Below are 24,878 nucleotides of genomic sequence, written 5' to 3'. Positions count from 1 at the left end.
GCTGACAAAGCCAACTTCAGTGACCAGCAGTTCCGCTCAAAGCCACCAGAGGGAGTCCAAGAGCAGAACTAACCTAAGTACCATTCATGACCACAGGAGGGAGTCCGAGAACGGAATTCACAACAGGGTAGCCCCTTACACGGGTTCTCAGGTGTTAGGTCAGGGCAGCCCCTTACACGGGTTCTCAGATGTGAGGGCAGGGCAGCCCCTTACACGGGTTCTCTGGTGTGAGGGCAGGGCAGCCCCTTACACGGGTTCTCAGGTGTGAGGGCAGGGCAGTCCCTTACACGGGGTCTCAGGTGTGAGGGCAGGACAGCCCCTTATACAGGGTCTCAGGTGTGAGGACAGGGCAGCCCCGTACACAGGGTCTCAGTTGTGTGCGGAAGGGCAGCCCCGTACACAGGGTCTCAGTTGTGAGGGCAGCCCCTTACATGGGGTCTCAGGTGTGAGGGCAGGACAGCCCCTTATACAGGGTCTCAGGTATGAGGGCAGGATAGCTCCTTATACAGGGTCTCAGTTGTGCGGGCAGGGCAGCCCCTTTCACGGGGTCTCAGGTGTGAGGGCAGGACAGCCTCTTATACAGAGTCTCAGGTGTGAGGGCAGGACAGCCCCTTATACAAGGTCTCAGGTGTGAGGGCAGGGCAGCCTCTTATACTGGGTCTCAGATGTGAGGGCAGGGCAGCCCCTTACACGGGGTCTCTGGTGTGAGGGCTGGACAGCTTCTTATACAGGGTCTCAGTTGTGAGGGCAGGGCAGCTCCTTACACGGGGTCTCAGGTGTGAGAGCAGGGCAGCCTCTTACACAGTCTCAGGTGTGAGGGCAGGACAGCCCCTTATACAGGGTCTCAGTTGTGAGGGCAGGGCAGCCCCTTCACGGGGTCTCAGGTGTGAGGGCAGGACAGCCCCTTATACAGGATCTCAGGTGTGAGGGCAGGGCAGCCCCTTATACAGGATCTCAGGTGTGAGGGCAGGGCAGCCCCTTATACAGGATCTCAGGTGTGAGGGCAGGATAGCCCCTTACACGGGGTCTCAGGTGTGAGGGCAGGGCAGCCCCTTATACAGGGTCTCAGGTGTGAGGGCAGGGCAGCCCCTTATACAGGGTCTCAGGTGTGAGGGCAGGGCAGCCCCGTACACAGGGTCTCAGTTGTGTGCGGAAGGGCAGCCCCTTATACAGGGTCTCAGATGTGAGGGCAGGGCAGCCCCTTACACGGGTCTCAGGTGTGAGGGCAGGGCAGCCCCTTATACAGGGTCTCAGGTGTGAGGGCAGGGCAGCCCCTTATACAGGATCTCAGGTGTGAGGGCAGGGCAGCTCCTTACACGGGGTCTCAGGTGTGAGGGCAGGATAGCCCCTTATACAGGGTCTCAGGTGTGAGGGCAGGGCAGCCCCTTATACAGGGTCTCAGGTGTGAGGGCAGGGCAGCCCCGTACACAGGGTCTCAGTTGTGTGCGGAAGGGCAGCCCCTTATACAGGGTCTCAGATGTGAGGGCAGGGCAGCCCCTTACACGGGTCTCAGGTGTGAGGGCAGGGCAGCCCCTTATACAGGGTCTCAGGTGTGAGGGCAGGGCAGCCCCTTATACAGGGTCTCAGGTGTGAGGGCAGGGCAACCCCTTATACAGGATCTCAGGTGTGAGGGCAGGGCAGCCCCTTATACAGGATCTCAGGTGTGAGGGCAGGATAGCCCCTTACACGGGTCTCAGGTGTGAGGGCAGGGCAGCCCCTTATACAGGGTCTCAGGTGTGAGGGCAGGATAGCCCCTTACACGGGTCTCAGGTGTGAGGGCAGGGCAGCCCCTTATACAGGGTCTCAGGTGTGAGGGCAGGACAACTCTTTATACAGAACGCAGCAATGGAGGCTTCGTGTTGATATCATTACTGTAACACTGCCATACCTCCCTAATAGTGACACCTGGGACAGCCGGTCCTACAGCTGCTTTCTCCGGTGCCTGCCGGCGGAAGCTCCCGGGCTCGGGCTCCCTACACAGGTGAGCACACAGCACACGTCACATAGCTCTGCACTTACAGCACCAAACATGCTCAGATTCTGCTCCTTAGACCGACTGGTCATGTGACGGCTGGGATAGGCCTGGGGAGGAGGAGAGGGAGAAGGAGGAGGACGAGACCCCGCTCCTGTAGTGACTCTCGCAGACGATCCTTTTGATGATCGCTCTGCTATTCCGGCCCAGGAAGAAGAGCAACACATAATGCGGATTATCGAACAAAGGCACTCGGATAACAGACGTGAACGCCACAGTGCTGAGCCCGGCGTCATGCTGCCAACTTCACTGGCTATCTAGCGAAGGAGAAGTGATTGCCCTCTGCCCGGAGTGTAGAAAGTCACCGCTCACAGTGTATGGGAAGGGTCCTGAGCGGGCACATCATCAGGTCTTGGGGGCACTGTGCCCAATGCTAAGGCCACCACTCAGTGAAGGAGGTGGGCACCATGCTGGACTCTACACCAATGTCACTCTTCCATGAGGTCTCCTCAGAACATCTCCAAGGACCATTCCCCAGTGTCCTGGGCAGAGTGCAGAGGTGCAGACTGGGAGTGAGTGCCCTGGAGGAGGTGGGTGCCATGCCAGCTCCCTACAGGGAGGATGAACATGTATATCTGTGTGCACTGTATGTCTGCCATGCCTGTCGCCATCATCAGCACAGCGCTTTGTTTTGGTTGATGTCATCCCTGTGTGTCATTGTGTCACACCTTGTGGGAGAGCAGGGTGTGTCGGTCAGGGTGAGCCCTGAAGATGGGACTGAAATGAAAGGGGGCTTTATATCATGATGTCAGTGGCCATAAAATAGTTACATTCCCACATCTGCTACCCCTCCCCTCGTATAACCCCTTACATACCTCTGCTTTCTTGCTAGACTGTAATCTGTGGTCAGGAGGACCTTCCACATGCTAGAACATTACTGTCTTTGGGATGTAACTGCCCCCAAAAGTTGAGTTTTCAGCCCAGTCACACATTGCCATAGCAATTAGTATATAAAGTTTAATGTCCACACTGCACTAGAAAGATGTCGCCGAGACTGGTTGCAGAGAAGGGGTGAGGGTGTCCATGTGGTGTAATGAGGCTGCAGAAGACACTGCTGCTAATCCTAAATCACTGATGGGGGTAGTCGTCTGCACCCCCATAGTCCAGCTTGGGATGAGGTAAAATAAATTACAGCTTGTATTGTGACATTTTCCTATAGGTTAATGTTGAGGTTGTTAGTAATTTAGTGCAGCCCAGTGTCTATAACATTTGTCAAAATTGCTCTCCTGCCATGTACCTTGATTTACTCTGAATATTATTTTCTAATGTTGGATTCTTTTTTTACTAATAGAGTTTAGAGACAGACCTACAGGTTCTGGGCTTGATCCGGAAGAGTGTTAGATCTGTCTACACGTCAGGTCTCTGTGAGTACATTGGAAGCATATGACTATTTGTGTGAGTGCAGAAGATGGTTTCCATTTTCTATATGTATGAATCTCAGATAATCTCTCTCAATAAGTTCCAGCTTTTGACCACAGTGAGAATGTGATAAGCAGTTGCTAGACACCATCCCTGGAGTAGACGATCAAGTTGAAATTAAAGGGTTGGTTCTTCAGTAGTGCACTGCTTCTCTGCCTTCCGGGGTAGGGGGCAAATTCCTGAAGATGGACAGTCTGTACCAGTGACATGGTTTATGCCATTGGTCCAAACTGAATGCTCTCCCATGTTTCTAATCATACAGACAATTTTACCTCTTAGGCCTCTTTCACACTTCTGTCTTTTTAGATCCATCACAATGCGTCGTTTTGGGGAAAAAAACGCATCCTGCAAATGTGCCCGCAGGATGCGTTTTTTTCCCATAGACTTGTATTAGCGACAGATCGCGACGCATGGCCACACATTTCGTCCGTCGTGCACTGGATCCGTCGGAATTTGGCGACGCCTCGTCTGGAAAAAACATTCAATGTAACGTTTTTTGTCTGCGCTGGAAAAACATGCGACGACGCATCCTGCGGCATACGTCGTTGGCTAGAATGGAAGCCTATGGACGCAGGATCCGTTGTGGCACGTCGTATGACAGAATCCAGCACTGGAATACGTCTTTTTACACTGAGCATGCTCCAAATCAGGTCAGGATTTTGTATCCAATTGGCCAGACAGCCCCAAATGTATAAAAACCTGGCCTGTGGCTTCACTCCTCAATGTGCCAGCAAGACTCCTGCCAGCATACAGCCAGAAGCCAGCCAGCCAGCCAGCCAGAGGACTACCAGCCAAAAGCCAGCCAGCTGCCAACCAGCGTCCAGCCAGAGGCCTGCCAGCCAGCGTCCAGCCAGCGCCAAGCCAGAGGCCTGCCAGCCAGCGTCCAGCCAGCGCCAAGCCAGAGGCCTGCCAGCCAGCGTCCAGCCAGAGGCCTGCCAGCCAGCGTCCAGCCAGAGGCCTGCCAGCCAGCGTCCAGCCAGAGGCCTGCCAGCCAGCGTCCAGCCAGAGGCCTGCCAGCCAGCATCCAGCCAGAGGCCTGCCAGCCAGCGTCCAGCCAGAGGCCTGCCAGCCAGCGTCCAGCCAGAGGCCTGCCAGCCAGCGTCCAGCCAGAGGCCTGCCAGCGTGAGTCCTGCCATTTTTGCATGCGTCTGTGTGCATGCGTGCTTCTGTGTGTGCATATCTGTGTGTGCATATCTGTGTGTGCGTGCGTGCGTCTGTGTGTGTTTGCGTGCATCTGTGTGCATGCATGCGTGCGTCTGTGTGTGCGTGCGTCTGTGTGCTTTCGTGCGTGTGCATGTGTGCGTGCATCTGTGTGCGTGCATTTTTTTTTACTGTGATGTATTTATAAAGTAGTGTGGTGTGTGCAGCATGTGGTTTCAGTGTGTGTGTAATGGCGGTGTGAGCATGTGTGTCTTGCGTGTGTGTGTGTGTTTTGTTTTTTTATTTAAATTGTTTTTTTAAATCGTATTATTGAAAACATTTACAGTTAATGTACTTGTATTTAAAATAAAGAGCATTGTAGCTCCTAATTATGATGTTAAAAAAATTATTACAAAATTTTTATTCAAACTGTATGTGGTATCATTTCACAAAGGTACATTTTAAAGTGTGGTGTATGTAAAAATGTTCACACACCATGCAATACAGAGTTGGTTGAGGGTTTATTTTTTAATATAAAAGGTGTAGGAAAATTAAGAGTTTCTTTTTAATTTTCTTTTTGTAATTTTCAAAGGGATCTTTTAAAATCACATGTGGTCTATACATTTTTAACTGGTGTTTATGCATTTCAATTTTAAATGAGGGTATTTTGTTAATTTTTTTTGGGGTGGGGGGAAAATGGTTTTGCAGCTTGCACATATCTTGGACATTGCTCAGATATAACATTTGAGCAGGGTGGTTTTTAAATCTATTACATTAGCTATTTTGGGGGGTTTGTGGGTCTAAGTATAAATTATCTTTATACTTGCAGATCCACCAGGGACCACCGAGCAACCAGGGACCACTGAGGCATCAAGCCAGTTTCCTGATGTAAGTATTAAAGACCACAAAGCTTGGAATATAATTTGTATCGTAGTTTACAAGTGTCTTTATACTTGCAGAAACACCAGGGACCACCGAGCCAAACAAAATGTCTTCTTCTGGGAGCCCTCCTTCACAGTGTCTGCGTAGTTAGGTAATTTAAAAAAATTTTTTTTTTTTTGGTTCTTGTTAAAATTTTGGTCAAACACTATATGCATTAATTATGTTTTCACAGGAAGCTGAAGCAGCCGAGGGCTTCTCAGAAGGAGACAGAGTGGATGGAGAAATGCCAGGAGCGGGCGCACAGAGTGTAGGTTGTGCAGAAACTTCCTTCACACATCACAGTGCACCCAACACATACAAAACAGTTCATCATACATCACATACAACATATGCCTACATCCAACATGATTCATTTTCCTTTTTTTAGTCTGCTGCACATTCTGGCCAACGCCATGAAGGTCCTCCCAGCAGCTCCCAGAGTCGGCATCGTAATCGCCGCAGCGGTCAGCCAGCAGTAAGTCCTTTTTTTTTTTTTTTTATTCTTTTCTTTTTTCTCTTGGTACTTTTGTGTTTCAGTGTACTAATATATATATATATATTTTGCTCTTTTCACAGTATTCACAGCGTGCTCCCGATTCAGATGGTGAGGACGGCGGACTAGATATGGAGCGCCTCATCGAGGAGGTCCGTGAGCGGGAGCCGCTGTGGAACATGGCTGACCGCAGCCATGCAGATCAGTTTGTTACCCGTTGGCTCTGGGAGCAAATATGCATGAACGTTGTGGACAACTGGGAGGACCTTGATCCAAGGCAGCAGACTCGATAACATAAGGAGTCACATTTCAGTAATTTCGGTAGTAGGACGGAATGTGTTGTAATTAACCCATTTTTTTAATTTTATTCTTCTCTTTACAGGTGAAAGGGTTATGAAGCAATGGCGGTCACTCAGGGATCGCTTCAAGAGGGAGTTCAACAAGGAGATGCAGGCCCCGAGTGGCTCAAGAGGACGCAGGACACAATACAAATACAGCCGCGCCCTGTCATTCCTTAGGTCCACTATGTTGAGCAGAAGGTAAATATTCCACTGCCCATTTAATAATTCACCATGTTTACCTGTCTAACTTTATTTTTTTTCAGGCAGGGCTTTTTCCTGTCAATATATTCATTTTTTTTTGTTTCTATTATTTCTCAGTACCTTCTGTAGCACTCGGGAGCCTGCTTCTACCTTGGACCCCTCTGGAGCGATCCCACAGGAGTCCGCCACCATGGGCCACGTCGGTAGACCACACCCCTCTGACCTCTCGTCTGACCCTTCCCTCACTTCCGGTCCCTTGGCCCCTTCCACATCCGCCAGCGCTGGAGCATCATCGCAGACTTCGTTACATGAAGCTGCTGGTGACGAGTTAGCGTTCCCTTTACTCCACCCCGCTGATCCTGCCACCTCTAGAACAGCATTAGGTTCAGGGTGGCAGCGAGAGAGGGGTCAGGAAAGGAGTTATGCTCCCTAGTTCTTGTATCTGAATGCAGGCTTCCAGAGCTCTATCAAACTTTTGGAGAGCAAGTGACTGCTGGGTTCAGCATGGTGAACAAAAGCATCAGTGAACACAGCAGTCGCTTGGATAGGATGCATTCAGATGCAAGGCAATCTCCAAATAACCTTTTTTTCCAATCAATGCTCAGGAGCATGGAAAAGCTAACTCTTGACCAGCAGATGCATGTAATGCAAGGCTGCCATGCTGCTCTACTGCAGGCCATCACCCAAGCCCCTCCAACTCCCCCAGTAGTTGCTCCCACACCTCCTCACGCAGCCACTGTCTGTCCTAACAACCCTTTCCAAAATACTTGCCGTTTCCCACCAAGGCTCAATTCCCAACCCAGGCTCAATTCCCAACCCAGGCCCAAATCCCAACCCAGTCCCAATTTCAAATTTCCTCCCCACTGTTTCCTTCCCCGTTAAATTTTCCTTCCCCGTATAGTTTTCCACCTACCCCAACACCACCCCCTGTCCAACCTGACCTCCCTGCTCAGCCTCATGTTCTTTCCACCCCTTCCACTACAGATCAACCCCAACCCAGTAGGCTTTCCCCCACTATCGACGTGGTCCAACCTTACAGCCCCTCTGTTAGTATCTCCACCCCACAGTTTACTGATTTGTAAAAATTATTCTTTTAAAAATTGTTTAAAAAATTGTTTAATAAAAATTGGTTTAAAAAGTGATAAAAAGATGTGTTTAATCTAAATTGATAAAAAAGTGGTTAATAAAAATGTGTTAAAAAAAGTGTAATAAAAATTTGGTTTTGTATAGCTCCCGCAGGTTTCATAATACCTATAACTACCATTAGGGGTCATTTTGACCCCCATTCAAAAGTACTGATTCTGGAGTAAAAATAACTTTTTATTGCCAACAAATTAAAAAACATTTATTTTAACTTAGTAGGAACAGTGTTAAGATCAAGTACATCACGCATTTTCCTTTTACATGGTCATAGCATGAAGCTGAAGAATGAACTCTTGTCTGCTAATTTTACTCCCAGTTGCTGTTTTATAGAGTATAGTTGCGTTTATAGCTGCTAAATCAAGTACATTACAAAACACCTGAACAGGCCATCGGCGGCTTCCAGATTTTGTGGAGTACTTTCGAGCCATCTGGTCTACTGTGTCCACTCCAACCTTTGTTTTATTGTAAAATTGTACCGTTTCCGGGTTTTTTTTCTTGTCGTTTCCAACTGCTACATCTGGATGAAGACTACTGAGCAAAATTACATTCTTATTTGGCTTACCTTGGTAAACTGTAAGAGTGATGTCACCATTCTTCATCAGAGTAGTCTCATATGTATTTGTTATTAGGAGACTTGCCTACTACTACTTTTATGTATGGGGTCAAATTGACCCCTTCAGTACTTATAGGTTTGAATTGTAAAATCCGGGCCCCTGAAAAAGTTTCAATTCATTTTTGTGTCCTAAAATATACACTACCATGAATAAATAAAAGTCACAAAAACTCAGAACTCATTTGTTAAAATTTTAGAAATTATAGGAAAAAGAAATAGCAAAAGGGTCAAAATGACCCCTCCGGTAGCTCTAGTGTTAAAAATTTTTTTTATTGTCAAGTGTCTTCATTTAACTATGGTAAAAAAAAAAGGTACATGTTGTAAAGGTATAACATGTTTGGTTTATTAGAAAACATACCAAACTGTACAAAAATAAGTAAAACTTGGTGTCAAGAAAATCAGAAGAGTGACTTTGTACGGAAACATTATTGCCATAGACATACATAACATCAAAGAAACATCTCAAACAATGTCACTGCCTTCAGGCAACATGAAATAATCGGCGAAGTGGTCCCTAATTCTGGAAACCGCAACTGCGGTACGAACAGAGACACTGTGATAGTCCCACAAGGTTGTCTCAGAGTCCTCTTCATCCATGGCAACTGGCTCCTTGGAAATCACATAATTATGCAGCACCACATATGCAGCAGTTTGATGGCTGTTAGCAGCACTCGCCATTTTGCTGTTAAAATGCCAAACGCGCACTCCACCACTCGTCTGGCTCTAGTTAAACGATAATTAAAAACTCATTTGGTTCTGGTTAGTCCACTGCTGGAATAAGGTTTAAGCAGGTGTGGTGACAGCTGGAATGCCTCATCACCAACACACACAAATGGCATAGGTGGGCCAGATGTTCCCAGGAGAGGTCTTGGCGGTGGGAAATGATGGATGTCTCCATATAGACAATGGCCTATAGCAGACGATTTAAAGACCTGTGAATCATTTGAGCGGCCATATGCTCCAATATCCACCGCAATAAATTTACAATGGGCATCCGCTATAGCCATAAGCACTATAGAAAAGTACTTTTTGTAGTCATAGTACTCCGAGCCAGATCTTGCAGGTTTTGAAATCCGTATGTGCTTGCCATCAACGGCACCCAAGCAATTAGGGAAATGGCAAAGTTTTTCAAAATTGTCTGCACTCTCCCTCCAGATGTCCATTGTGGGATTTGGAATGAAGTCCTCATGCAAACTATTCCATAATGCCCGGCATGTTATTTTCACAATTCCAGATATTGTGGAGATTCCCAGACGAAACTGATAATGGAGGGACGTAAGTGATTCTCCAGTCGCAAGGAATCTGTGGAAAAAAAAATATATATATTATTACAAACTGCAAGCAAGAAGACAATTTTCACACATAGAATAATATTATCTTTAATTTTTAAAGATTTTTTTTTTTTCTTAAATTGTTAAACGGCACTGCAGATGTTTTTTTTTCTGTTTTATTGCACATTTAAACCAGCGTTTTTACAGCTGTGCATTCCTATTATGGAGAAGCTATTAAAAGCTGTGGAATGGGCACAAATAATTGACATGCAGAAAATGCAACGCAGTGTTTTAGCGCATTATTTTCTGCAGCATGTTCACTGCAGATGTGGTTTTCCATAGGTTTACAGGGTACTCTTAACACAAGTAAAAATGATGCGAATACGCAGCGTCAAATTCGCTGTGTACCCGCTGCAAAAATACGCAACATGTGCACATGGCATGAACTATGGACAGTGATAAATCAAAATACATAAAAAAAGGCTTACCGCAGTGTCACCATCATATACTCCGCCGGTGAGATGGAAAACCTCATCTGTGTGTCCTTCCTTCTGATTAAATCCCCAACACGGTCCACCAAAAAATCGAAGTGTTCCTGTCTCATGCGCATATAGTTAAAGAATTTTTCCGGGTTCTGTCTCAACTCCATGTAGAGTGTTGAATACACGCCCCGGGTCATTCACTGTGCGTTTATGGGATGTATCCATAGGTGGCGACGTCGAAGCATGCGCTCTCTTGCTGCCTCCTTTTCCCGAACTATGATTGCCAGCCTATTGGCCTCAAAAGTAAAATCAGAACATATGGTAGCAATCTTTACTAGCACTCCTTCCATCTCTGCCACTTGCTCTAAAACCCTGTCAAAGATGGGGTTTAAAAACAGTCCATATATAGGTTTCCCTTATTTTCCAGTAGCCAATCACATTTGGGAGACTCCCATTTGTAGGCATGGAAAACGGATCCGTCACAAAAACGGATGAAACGGATGGTAAAAATGGACAAAACGGATCCGTCGAAATACTGTATGCGTTGCATCTGTTTTTCACAAATGCGTTGATACGTCGCGTCGACGCATTACGACGGCCGCCTGCCGACGGAAGTGTGAATGAAGCCTAAGGCAGTGCTCCCCAACTCCGGTCCTCAAGAGCCACCAACAGGTGAAGTATTCAGGATTTCCTTAGTATTGCACAGGTGATGTGATTCTTGCCTTTCCAGGTATTGCAATTATCACCTGGGTAATACTAAGGAAATCCTTAAAACATGACCTGTTGGTGGCTCTTGAGGATTGGAGTTGGGGAACACTGCTCTAAGGCATAGGAGAAGTACAAGGGCACATAAGTTGGCTGGATCCAACAATCCGGACAGCTTCAGAGCCCCGCAAGTAAGTTCTAAAGCATAAAGCCTGCTAACAGCAAACACTCCTTACCTAGGTAAATGGCCACTGAGACTCCAAGTTGGCTGGTATCTTGAGACATGAGCAGAACACTATAAAATGATAAAATCTCTCTGTTCTTGACTATTTTGAATAGTAGGTAACTTGCAATGTGGCTTGTTTTTACAAGCACTGTGAAATTTTGCTTATTGAAGAACTTTAATCTAAAGGCCCATTTATATGGCCTGACAATTGGTAAACGAGGGCTTGTCATCAGCTCGTGTAAACAGGTTTCTGATTAGCCTACAAATGAGCTAGTTTGATTGCTGATTAGATCCTTAATTTAGGCCATTAATTTATCACTGTTGGCAGCACATCACCTCATGTTATCAGGGAACATGCTGCTGAAATTTTGTGTGCTGTATGGGGACTAAACAATTGTATTAAAGATTGTTTTCTCCCAATAAAGTTTGAATTAGCCTCGTGAGAACGATCAAAAAGCAAGAACTGATCGACTTGCATTTGAATGAAAATTGGATCATCTAAATCAGGGGTCCCCAACCTGTAGCTCGGGAGCCATGTGGCTCGCAGTCCCATGAGCTGTGGCTCGTGTCTTTCTGTCAGCTTGGTGAATTAGCTCCAGTTCTAGCAAACAGGTATGAAGAGCAAATCTGAAAATGGTGAATTTTGTGAGCAGCCCTGCACAGAAGAGCAGATCTGGATGCACATATACTGGTGTTAGGGGTTTTGAGATGATTTAAGTATGGTACGCTGGAGACAAGATGATACCATCTGCCAGAGGAGGTGTTTGAAGCTGGATGTGACAGTGTCTTGGGAATGCTTTATAGGAGAATACTGAATGGGGATATTGTGGGAACCCCTGGATCTTAGTATACTGCTTTAGCGAGATTTTTGTGGAAACTTTGGCTACTATTATGCCTGTAATGTGGGCTTTGGTTGCCACTATTGTGAGGGGGCGGGAGCTGAATGTGGCTCGCGACCCTCTCTCAGCGCTGAATGTGGCTCTCAAGGTCAGAAACGTTGGGGACCCCTGATCTAAATGAACCTTAATGTGTTCTGCACACTTAAAGGGGTTGTCGACTACTTGGACAACCCCTTCTCTATTGCTATATTCTTAATTAGAGAATAACTCCCCTCCGTTGCCAGTGCAATTGCAACGATGTGTTGCGTGCTCATGAGACTTTGTTACTGCCTGTGACCCGTACAGCCTTTCATCAGCTGCTTCATTCTTATTTGCTTCAGGCATAACTGACATTTGGAGGGAAAAGCGAGCATCCTCAGCAAACTGTTTCTCTGATTGTAAGTTTTGTCCAAAGAAAGTGAGAGTGAAGCGGCAGCTTATTGGCTGCAGGGCTCACATGGCGTAATAATGTCACGTGAGGCCCGGGAAAGCTAGCACACAAATCGCTGGAACAGCGTCGGCACGGGTGGGGAGTATAGCCTGTTTTTATTTTACAGAGGGTAATATGGAAATTAAGAAGAGGTTGTTTGATAAGTGGTCAACCCCTTTATGAAAACAGCATAGTGTGATAACATTGTAAAATAACATTGTATTGGCCATTCAGGCTCATGATCTTAAGGAAGTAGAAAAAGGGACACTGAGTTTTTAACATCACCAAATTCCACAGTGGAAGCTGAAGAGTAAGGGTACCGTTACACAAAACGATTTACCAACGATCACGACCAGCGATACGACCTGGCCGTGATCGTTGGTAAGTCGTTGTGTGGTCGCTGGGGAGCTGTCACACAGACAGCTCTCCAGCGACCAACGATGCCGAAGTCCCCGGGTAACCAGGGTAAACATCGGGTTACTAAGCGCAGGGCCTCGCTTAGTAACCCGATGTTTACCCTGGTTACCAGTGTAAATGTAAAAAAAAAACAAACAGTACATACTCACATTCCGGTGTCCGTCAGGTCCCTCGCCGTCTGCTTCCCGCACTGACTGAGTGCTGGCCGTAAAGTGAAAGCAGAGCACAGCGGTGACGTCACCGCTGTGCCCTGCTTTCCGGCCGGCACTGACAGTCAGTGCGGGAAGCAGACGGCGAGGGACCTGACGGACACCGGAATGTGAGTATGTACTGTTTTTTTTTTTTTACATTTACAATGGTAACCAGGGTAAACATCGGGTTACTAAGCGCGGCCCTGCGCTTAGTAACCCGATATTTACCCTGGTTACAAGCGAACGCATCGCTGGATCGGTGTCACACACACCGATCCAGCGATGACAGCGGGAGATCCAGCGACGAAATAAAGTTCCAAACGATCTGCTACGACGTACGATTCTCAGCGGGGTCCCTGATCGCTGCTGCGTGTCAGACACAGCGATATCGTATGGATATCGCTGGAACGTCACGGATCGTGCCGTCGTTGCGACAAAAGTGCCACTGTGAGACGGTACCCTAAGAGACTAGGTTTATTTACCAGGCAAAGCAGAATTGTGGTAAATTTGCATCCAGTATTTACATAGCAGCAACTCAGGTGTCTGGCGGTCCATGTACTACTTGAGTGAGCTTATTCTGCCAGGGTTTTAGCCACCAATGTTCAGTTATCTATTCAGTCTTAACATTAGCAAAATTGAGTTTTGCTCAAAATGTTTTTTGTGTTAATAAGATACGTCAATAATATTTGATTAATGGGGAAACAGATTACACATCAATGGTGTATTCTAGATTGAAGAGACTACCAAAGCATTGCTTAAAGGCATACATTCACATTGTATGTGAACGCCTGGTCCACTCCCGTCTTACCCGCTGTCTCACATAACTCTCTTCTCGATCCTTTTCAATCTGGCTTCCGCTCTTTACACTCTACTGAAACTGCCCTCACTAAAGTCTCTAATCTATTAACAGCTAAATCTAATGGTCACTACTCCATGCTAATTCTCTTGGATCTCTCCGCAGCATTCGATACTGTGGATCATCAGCTCCTCCTAACTATGCTCCGCTCCATCGGCCTCAAGGACACCTTTCTCTCCTGGTTCTCCTCCTATCTCTCTGATCGCTCCTTCACTGTATCTTTTGCTGGTTCCTCCTCCTCTCACCTTCCCCTTAGTGTTGGGGTTCCTCAAGGATTAGTCCTAGGCCCCCTCCTCTTCTCTTTGTATACTGCCCCTATTGGACAAACAATCAGTAGATTTGGGTTCCAGTACCATCTCTATGCTGATGACACTCAATTATACACTTCTGATATCACGCCTGCCTTTTTAGAAAACACCAGTGATTGTCTTACCACTGTCTCTAAAGGTACCTTCACACTGAACAACTTAACAACGATAACGATAGCGATCCGTGACGTTGCAGCGTCCTGGATAGCGATATCGTTGTGTTTGACACGCAGCAGCGATCAGGATCATGCTGTGATATCGCTGGTCGGAGCTAGAAGGCCAGCACCTTATTTCGTCGCTGGATCACCCGCTGACATCGCTGAGTCGGTGTGTGTGACGCTGATTCAGCGATGTCTTCACTGGTAACCAGGGTAAACATCGGGTTACTAAGCGCAGGGCCGCGCTTAGTAACCCGATATTTACCCTGGTTACCATTGTAAATGTAAAAAAAAACAAACAGTACATACTCACATTCCGATGTCTGTCGCGTCCCCCGGCGTCCGCTTCCCTGCACTGTGTCGGCGCCGGCCGGCTGTAAAGCACAGCACAGCGGTGACGTCACCGCTCTGCGCTTAGTAACCCGATGTTTACCCTGGTTACCCGGGGACTTCGGCATCGTTGGTCGCTGGAGAGCTGTCTGTGTGACAGGTTTCCAGCGACCACACAACGACGAAACAGCGACGCTGCAGCGATCGGCATCGTTGTCTATATCGCTGCAGCGTCGCTTAATGTGATGGTACCTTTACATCATATCCTCCCTCTATCTGAAACTGAACCTGTCAAAAACTGAACTCCTCTTGCTCTCTCCCTCTACTAACCTACCTTTGCCTGACATTGCCATCTCCGTGTGTGGTTCCACCATTACCCCAAACAACAAGCCCGCTGCCTTGGGGTCATACTTGACTCCGAGCTTTCCTTCACCCCCCACATCCGATCACTGACTCACTCTTCTTATCTGCATCTCAAAAATCATTTCTAGAATTCGCCTTTTCTTACTTTCGACTCTGCAAAAACTCTTATTCATTCTTGTCTGGACTATTGTAACGCTCTACTAATCGGCCTCCCTATTACCAAACTCTCCCCTCTCCAATCTGTCCTGAATGCTGCAGCCAGGATCATATTCCTTACCAACCGTCACACTGATGCCTCTACCTTGTGCCAGTCATTACACTGGTTATCCATCCACTCCAGAATCCAGTACAAAATTATTACCCTCACCCACAAAGAACTCCATGGCTCACCACCACCCTACATTTCCTCCCTGGTCTCAGTCTACCACCCTACCCGTGCTCTTCGTTCTGCTAATGACCTGAGGTTAACATCCTCAATAATCAGAACTTCCCACTCCTGTCTCCAAGACTTTTCACGTGCTGCGCCAATTCTTTGGAATGCACTACCCAGGTTAATACTATTAATCCCCAATCCCCACAGCTTTAAGCGTGCCCTAAAAATGCATTTGTTCAGACTGGCCTACCGCATCAACGCATTAACCTAACTATCCCTGTGTGGCCCATTCAAAAAACTTAAGCCATAATCAGGTTCCTCGCATCATGTTCTAATACGCTTTATGCAGTTAATAGCCCTCTGTGTCTGTACTGCTACATACTTAGGCTGTTAACTGGTTCATGCAGCTTTACGTGAACACCCGAGCCTTACACTATGGCTGGTCCGAACAACGAAAGCAATTGTTACCATCCACCTCTCGTGTCTCCCCTTTTTCCTCATAGATTGTAAGCTTGCGAGCAGGGCCCTCATTCCTCTTGGTATCTGTTTTGATCTGTGTTTATTATTATGCTGTAATGTCTATTGTCTGTACAAATTCCCTCTATAATGTAAAGCGCTGCGGAATATGTCGGCGCTATAGAAATAAAATTATTATTATTATTATGAAAGTCCTCATCCGTACATGATTTCGGCAGGATCAAGCAACCATCCAATATGTTTGAAGGTCTTCCACCTTTTCCCCAAATTAGGCTATGTGCACACGTTGTTGATTTTCCCTCGTCAAAAACGCGGCGGATCTGCAGCAGTTTTCCATGCGTTTAACAGTAGCAGGTAAACCTATGGAAAACCAAATCCGCTGTGCACATGCTGCGGAAACAACTGCACGGGAACGCAGCATTGTCTATTCCGCAGCATGTCAATTCTTTTGGCGGATCTGCAGCGTTTCTGCACCCATAGACTAGCATTGAGTCAGGCACATCCGCAGCAAAACCACAGATCGCGGTAAAAAATCTATCCATATATCTATCTGGCTACTTTCACACATCAGGTTTTTGCCGTCAGGCACAATCCGGCGAGTTTTGAAAAAAACTTTTTTTCTCAGAGTTGTATTAGCGCCGGATTGCGCCTGATGGCCTCACGTTTCATCCGCTTTATGCCAGATCCGTCAAAAAAGCTGTTTCCGGCAGACGGAGAAAACGTACAGAGGAAAGTTTTTCTGTCCGGCGAAAAACGTATGAAACTGAGATGTTAAATGATGAATCCGGCCTCCAAATCTGTTTTTTCATGCATTTTTCCATTCAAATCATGCACATTTTCCGTTCTTGTCGGTCTCTCTCTCTCAAAAAACAGATCAGTTGCATCAGTTTTTCACTATTTGCAACAGATCTGTTTTTTCAAAAATTAGCCGGATCCTGCCTGAAGGAAAAAAACTGATGTGTGGAAGTAGCCTAACTATCCATAAATCTATCTACATCTATCCATAGATATATCTATCCATACATATATCTATAGATAGATACTTACATCTATCTATTCATATACCTATAGATCTATCTATATGTAGATCTATCTATCTATCTCATTCCTTCTATTGATAGATAGATAGATAGATAGATAGATAGATAGATAGATAGATAGATAGATAGATAGAAGGAATGAAATAGATATATCTATCTATAGATATATCTATGGATAGATGTAGATATATGGATAGTTAGATATATGGATATATATATATATATATATATATATATATATATATATATATATATATATATATATATATATATATATATACACACACACACTCACCGGCCACTTTATTAGGTACACCATGCTAGTATCGGGTTGGACCCCCTTTTGCCTTCAGAACTGCCTCAATTCTTCGTGGCATAGATTCAACAAGGTGCTGGAAGCATTCCTCAGAGATTTTGGTCCATATTGACATGATGGCATCACACAGTTGCCGCAGATTTGTCGGCTGCACATCCCAAAGATGCTCCATACAAGGCAGGATGGATCCATGCTTTCATGTTGTTTACGCCAAATTCTGACCCTACCATCCGAATGTCGCAGCAGAAATCGAGACTCATCAGACCAAGCAACGTTTTTCCAATCTTCTACTGTCCAATTTCGATGAGCTTGTACAAATTGTAGCCTCAGTTTCCTGTTCTTAGCTGAAAGGAGTGGTACCCGGTGTGGTCTTCTGCTGCTGTAGCCCATCTGCCTCAAAGTTCGACGCACTGTGCGTTCAGAGATGCTCTTAGGCCTACCTTGGTTGTAACGGGTGGCGATTTGAGTCACTGTTGCCTTTCTATCAGCTCGAACCAGTCTGCCCATTCTCCTCTGACCTCTGGCATCAACAAGGCATTTCCGCCCACAGAACTGCCGCTCACTGGATTTTTTTTCTTTTTCGGACCATTCTCTGTAAACCCTAGAGATGGTTGTGCGTGAAAATCCCAGTAGATCAGCAGTTTCTGAAATACTCAGACCAGCCCTTCTGGCACCAACAACCATGCCACGTTCAAAGGCACTCAAATCACCTTTCTTCCCCATACTGATGCTCGGTTTGAACTGCAGGAGATTGTCTTGACCATGTCTACATGCCTAAATGCACTGAGTTGCCGCCATGTGATTGGCTGATTAGAAATTAAGTGTTAACAAGAAGTTGGACAGGTGTACCTAATAAAGTGGCCGGTGAGTGTATATATATATATATATATGTATATATATATATATATATATACATATATCTATATATACATATACATATATCTATCTACATCTATCCATAGATATATCTATAGATAGATATATCTATCTATCTCATTCCTTCTATCTATCTATCTATCTATCTATAGAAGGAATGAAATAGATAGATGATAGATAGAATAGATAGAAGGAATGAGCTAGATGGATGACAGATAGATCTATAGATAGATAATATCTATCGTTCTATGTATACATCTATCTATCTATCTATCTATCTATCTATCTATCTATCTGTGTGTGTAATGGAGTGTGGGTTGGACAAATGTAAAAGAGGTTGGACAAGAAATGACATCACAAATCTTTTTTTTTTTTTTGTTCAATAATACATCTTGATTTAGCTTTCAAAAACCGCATCAAAAATGGGCAAAAAATGCATCAAAAACGCACCTGCGTTTTCTGCCAAGAGATGCAGATTCAGTGCAGAAAAATCCGCAGGCAAATCTGCAACGTGTGCACATAGCCTTATGATTTCAGGAGACAGAAGGATCGGACAGTTTGTCTTTAAATGCCTGAGCCTTTTGTTCTCTAGCTAGATAATCCTCTGCTATAGAAGTCTGGCACCAGCTTACTCTGCTCTCCCCATGGAAAGCACATGAATGCTTGGCTCAGTTGAGTTTCACGTGTACGTGGGGGATAGATGCCTGGCTGTAGAATTGCCTGAAATGTATTGATAGAAGTAGCTGGTTTTTCTCTTCTGTGTGTATGAATCTCAGATAATCTTTCTCATGAACTTCCAGCTTTTGTCGAAGCTCAGGAAAGTTTTGTGGAAGCTCTGCAGGCTTTGGGGTCCAACCAGCTCTCAACCAGCAACCATGAACTAACCACAGGCTTCCTGAACTTGTCTGTCCTTTCGAGGGAGCTGGGCGCACTTTTCAGTAACATGGTGAGTGTATATTTATGACACAACTCTCATAAGTTCTCTCTTTATGATTCTTCAACATTGGCTCCCCACCCGTGTGTAGCTGCAGTGCTGACAGCACATTTTCCTCTTCATATGGCTCCAATTAAGGAGAAACACCCATAGAACTAGTGGGAGTATGCTTACTAAAGTGTGAGAGGGTGAAAAGGAAGCATTTCAAACATGTAAAGAGAGATTTTCATATTAAAAGCAATTGCTCTGGTAGTAAAGTATGTTGTATATTAACTGAATAGGACTGTCCAGTTTTCTGTTTATTCTCCCTCTGATTCTTTAGCTGTAATGGTTTCTCTAGTTGCCTAGTGAAGCCACAACCGTTCGCTGTATAGTACATGTCATACTTTTGCAAACCCTGGAAGCACATTTTGCTGATATCAGCAGATGTGAAAGTATTAGCGTAAAGCTCCAGATGCGGACACTATGCACAATGGCAGGGCTGCCACTAGATATTTCGGGGCCCCATACTGGCAAAATTTTCGGGGCCCCCTTGAGACTCCACCCAGGCTCCACCCCAGCCCCGCCTCCACGCTCCACCCCTCAAACTGTCCACAGTCCCACCGCTCTCTCTTGGAAAATCTCCACTTCTCACCTATCACACATTGACAGTTCCCATCACCAGATCACACATATAGCCGGCAGCTTTTGTTTTGGCCAAAAGATTTTTTAAGCCACCAAAATGACAAGGTAGACACTTTTGGCCAGGCCCTACTCTACTGTAACCTATTAAATATTTGTTAAAATATGCAATACAATTTAGGTATATTTTTATTTATTTTAAAATTTTTAAAATTACCTATAATACCACATACAAGGAACAAATACCACAGCGCCATGACCAGATGACATATTACCACCACAGTGATCGAATAATATCAAATACAAGGAACAAATACCACAACATCATGACCAGACAACATATTACCACCACATAGTGACTGAATACTACAATACTGATCAATAATAAAAAAAACCCCACAATACTATCACCATAAGTGCCATTATACGCAGGAGATCTGTACTTAGTATGCAGTGTCTGTGTACAGGTAATACAGTGATCACCAGTGACATTATACACAGGAGCTCTGTATATAGTATACAGTGTATAGTGTCAGTGTATAGGTAACACACTGACTCACCAGTGACGTCTCTAGGTGAAGTCCTTCATCTTTCATCCAGCACAGATCGCCATCACTTCATCCAGCCAGGGCTCATCTCTGCAGGAAATAACACCGTTATCTCGAGTTCCGCTTGCAGAACACATTACTTAATTTTCCCAACTTCTACATTACACCACATGAAGAAGGCAACATAGTATCACTCTACACAGTAATTGGACCGCCCCCCCCATTTAAAACAGTATACTCAAAAAATAAAATAAATACATCATTGCAGTAATAATATCCCTTAATTAGCCCCTATGATAATAATATTCGCCATCCTAGCCCCCGTGTGTCTCATTCCTGGCGTCAGCCATATGTTCTCCCATCCTGCCCTCATGAGTATCCATCCTGCCCCATATGATCTCCCCATCCTGCCCCATCTGTCTCCATCGTATCCATCCTGCTCCATGATCCTGCCCCATCTGTCTCCAATCCTGCCTCCAGTGTCTCCAATCATGCCCGTATCTCCATTCAGCCCCGTCTCCAATTATGCCCCCATTTCTGCAATCATACCCCCTGTGTCTCAATTCTGCCCCATCTGTTTCCAATCCTGCCCCATCTGTCTCCAGTCATGCCCCAGTGTCTCCAGTCATGCTGCCATGTCTGTCATCCTGCCCCCTGTGTCTCCAATCATGCCCCGTTTCTCCATTCTGCCCCATGTCCAGCATTCTGCCCCTGTGTCCAGCAATCTGTCCGTGTCCAGCTTTCTGCCCCTGTGTCCAGCATTCTGCCCCTGTGTCCAGCGCTCTGCCCCTGTGTCCAGCGCTCTGCCCCTGTGTCCAGCTTTCTGCCCCTGTGTCCAGCTTTCTGCCCCTGTGTCCAGCTTTCTGCCCTTGTGTCCAGCATTCTGCCCCTGTGTCCAGCCTTCTGCCCGTGTCCAGATTCCTGCCCCTGTGTCCAGCTTTCTGCCCCTGTGTCCAGCATTCTGCCTTGGGCCCCCCGGATCGCCCCCAAAAAAACAAGTTGTGCTTACCTGGCCGCGCTCCTGCTCTCTCCACGCAGCTGAAGCGTGCACTCGCCGGCGACTGACAATGACGTCAGACGCCGGCGACATGCACGCTGCGACCGACGTCAGCTGCCAGCCTCAGATTGGCTGGCGGCTGTTAACTATTGACGTGCGGGCACGGGCCCGCACGTCAATAGCGTTAAACAGCTGCAGCGCCGGCCGCCGCTAAGGGCCCGGTTCAGCCTGCGGCTGCCGGTAGGGGCTCGGTGAGCAGATGACACGGGGCCCGATGCGGGCCCCCTCTGCCCACCGGGCCCCATACGCCAGTCACGGCTGTAATGCCCTGATGGCGGCCCTGCACAATGGTTCTGTTCAATTACATATCTTTAGCAGAAATGCTGTACTAGCTTTTTAGTAAGAAACATTTAGACAAAAAAGGAAAAAAAAAAGTACATTCCTCTAACAATTGAATGCAATTCTCTAGATACACAACCTGAACAGCATCCTTTCTTTTCCTGTGGACTCTTTACTACGTGGAGATTTAAAAGATGGACGAATGGTGAGTTTACGTCATTTTTCTTGTTGAAGGGTATTAGTTTTCATCTTCCAGACACCACTTTATATGTCTCTACAGGAGCTGAAGAAACAGGCAGACAGGAGCTGGAAGGAATGTGAGATAAGAATGTAAGATTGCTGCTTCCTGGGGGAGAACTACCACATGTCATTCTGATGCTCAGCTATGTCTGATATTCTAATATCTCTGCATTTATTCATTAGTGGATGTAGTGAATATAATACAATGTAAATTATTTAACTGGTGTTGAAAGCCAGGTTTTATAAAAACTAAGTTATTGTTGAAAAGATGGAAATATGAAAATATGATACGATGAAGATTTGGAAGCCTTCATCCTTTTTTCTTTAAAATGTAATTACGGTAAATAACTTTTTTTTTTCATTAATAGTGTTGTATGGGTATGTTCAAGAACGGCATCTGCTTAGCTGCAAATCAGTAGTAGTTATTATTTCTTGTTTGTGTTATTGCTGGTCAAATATAGTAATGGAAATAGATACTTACCAAAACGATATTGTTTATTTATAAATGTTCATTGACATGTCTCTTGATCTAAAGAAGTGATGATAACCTCATGTGGGTTGAAGGTGACATCCAATATGAGAACAGAAATTCTGATTAAAAAAACCCAAACCTCAGGACGTTTTGGTATTTATATCCTTAGTTGCTTGGGTGGCCTGATAGATTAATTGGGCAGCACGGTGGCGCAGTGGTTAGCATTGCAGCGCTGGAGTCCTGGGTTCAAATCCCACCAAGGACAACATCTGCAAAGAGTTTGTATGTTCTCTCTGTGTTTGTGTGGGTTTCCTCTGGGTACTCCTTCCTCCCACATTCCAAAGACATACTGATAGGGAATTTAGATTGTGAGCCCCAACGAGGACAGCGATGATAATGTGTGCAACCTGTAAAGATTATTATTATAAGTATCTTAGACCCCTTGAAGAAAGCTGTACGCAAATTATGCGTCAGGACTCTCAGGAGTGCTCCTTTGGCTGCCAGACAGGTCTGTGTCCACCTCCTTATACTGGTCATTATGAATTTAACTTTGGTCTTCCAGTTCACATGTAATCCAGCTACTTTTACCTTTGTCTTATTTCGACAAGATTTTCCATTTGAGTTGTTTGGAAATCATGTTTCAGCTGTTGAATCGGTGGCCATCTTTTGAAATTATTTAACCCCTTAACAATCAGGGGTATTTCAGTTTTTGAATTTGTTTTATGCTCTCCTTCTTCCCAGAACCATAACTTTTTTATTTTTTGGTCAATATGGTAATGTGAGGGCTTGTTTTTCGTGGAACAAGCCATACTTTTGAACAACACCATTGGTTTTAACATATAGTGTACTGGAAAAACGGGAAAACAATTCCAAGTGTGGTGAAGTTGTAAAAAAGTGTAGTTCCACAGTTTTTTTTTTTTTTTTTTTTACCATGTGCACTAAACGCTAAAACTGACCTGCCATTATGATTGTCCAGGTCATTACGAGGTCACAGACACCAAACATGTTTAGTGGTAAATTTTTTTTCCAAAACTTGTAAAAAAAATAAATAAAAAATGGCTCTATTTTCTGAGACCTGTAGTGTCTCCATTTCTCATGATCTCGGGTTGGGTGAGGGCTTATTTTTTGCGTGCCTAGGTGACATTTTTGATACCATTTTGGTTTTATTTTGAATCAGGCAAAAGGGGGGTGATTTGAACTTTTATATTTTTTAAAAACATTTCTTTTTTACTTTTTGTATTTTTCAATAGTCTCCATGGGAGATTAGCAGCTGCAGTTGTCTGATCGTCTCGGCTACACACAGGCGTTGAATAGATTGCTTGTGTGTAGCAGAAATGCTCACTTGCTATGAGCACCGACCACAGGGCAGCACTTATAGCAATCTGGCAATGACAACCGTAGAGGTCTGCTTCAGACTTCTGGTTGTTATGCCGACCCATAGGTGACCCGTGATCATGTGACTGTGTCACCAATGGGTGGGATTTACGACACGCTTCTGGTAAGCCGAGTTAGGGTATGTGTCCACGTTCAGGTTTGCTTCAGGCTTTGGTCAGGATTTTATGCAAGTAAAGTCCAGACCAAAAATGCACCTGAGGTCACTGGGAGGTCACCTGCGGTGTTCCTGCGTGTTTTGCTCATTGTAGCAACATGCTGCGTTCTGTAAAAACGCAACGCATGTGCGTTTTTGCGGGAAAAACGCATGCGTTTTTTAATGCACAGTGGAGACGGGATTTCATTAAATCCCCCCACTATGCTGTAACATCTGGACGCTGCGTTTTTGACACTGCGGCTCAGCGCTGCGTCAAAAACGCAGCGTTTCCTGAACGTGGACACATACCCTTAAATACCGCTGTCAGAGATTCTTAACTAGTTAACAGCTGTGGGTGGCTTGCGACTCGATAGATCATGTGTCCCAAAAGGTACGCTGGAGCCTGCACCAAACGGGGAGTTAGACATGGGCGTGCTATTACGCCCAATGTCGGGAAGGAGTTAATAAAAATGTCTTTATATACGGCTCATAATCCTGTGTGTTTATAGGATTTTGTTGTTTTTAGATTATACATTTTAGTTGCTGTGAACTTCTATTAAGATTTAGGCTTTTGAACATAAAGAACGTAATGTTACTGGTGTTACTGACTTCAGTTCTAACTATCGTATGTAACCTGGTGTCTGGGCATGCAGGTGTAAAAGAAGAGAATGAAAAGGGGTTTTCCCCCCGAACAAAGTTAATTTGAATCAATATTTTAATTAATAGATCTTGGAATAATAATTTCTACAATTGTATGTGTTTAAAAAAAAAAAAGTTCCTGTTCTGAAATATTCTTATACATGTGTCCCTGCTGTGTGCTGCGTAATGGCTGTGTCTGACTATGCAGGAACATGTTCTGATCATACCATATCTCCTGGGCGGGGGGAGGAAGCAAAATAGTATACAGATAATACAGCACGGGAGCACAAATTATTTGCTATGATCAGACCATGTCTCTGCACGGTCAGACACGACCATTACACAATACACTGCAGGGGCACATTTATAAGATTATCTCCGCACAGGAACATTTTCTCAGCACCAAGTCATGTACACTGGAGTTCTTATGGGTGCACAATATTGACTAAGGCTAGTTTCACATTTGCGTTAGAATCCGCAGCGTTTAATCCGCATCCTCAAACGCACGAAAAACCGCATGCAAACGCAGCATTTTTTAGACACATAAGGTAACGCATGCG

At 45.3% G+C, this 24,878-nt stretch overlaps 1 protein-coding gene across 5 annotated transcripts in view; it reads left to right on the top strand.

Annotated features, from left to right (window-relative positions):
* Positions 1-1,960: 1,960 nt before the first annotated feature.
* LOC143815893 (arf-GAP with SH3 domain, ANK repeat and PH domain-containing protein 3-like) overlaps positions 1,961-24,878 on the top strand; it is a 220,709-nt gene continuing 197,791 nt past the window's right edge. For 2 of the 5 annotated variants that reach the window (XM_077295631.1, XM_077295630.1), the window contains exons 1-5: positions 2,073-2,562; positions 3,324-3,396; positions 18,801-18,946; positions 21,570-21,644; positions 21,720-21,769. In XM_077295631.1, coding sequence (XP_077151746.1) covers positions 2,440-2,562; positions 3,324-3,396; positions 18,801-18,946; positions 21,570-21,644; positions 21,720-21,769 — 467 coding nt within the window. In that variant the 5' untranslated portion in view covers positions 2,073-2,439. Of the gene's footprint in view, positions 2,563-3,323; positions 3,397-6,142; positions 6,545-18,800; positions 18,947-21,569; positions 21,645-21,719; positions 21,770-24,878 lie in introns of those variants that run through there. The other 3 variants (XM_077295632.1, XM_077295633.1, XM_077295634.1) reach the window with 3 other exon arrangements.

The sequence above is a fragment of the Ranitomeya variabilis genome, chromosome 3 (genome assembly GCF_051348905.1).
Source record: "Ranitomeya variabilis isolate aRanVar5 chromosome 3, aRanVar5.hap1, whole genome shotgun sequence".
Classification (NCBI taxonomy): Eukaryota; Metazoa; Chordata; class Amphibia; order Anura; family Dendrobatidae; genus Ranitomeya; species Ranitomeya variabilis.
The sequence above is the reverse complement of the archived record's forward strand: the minus strand, read 5'-3'. Positions and strand labels throughout refer to the sequence as shown.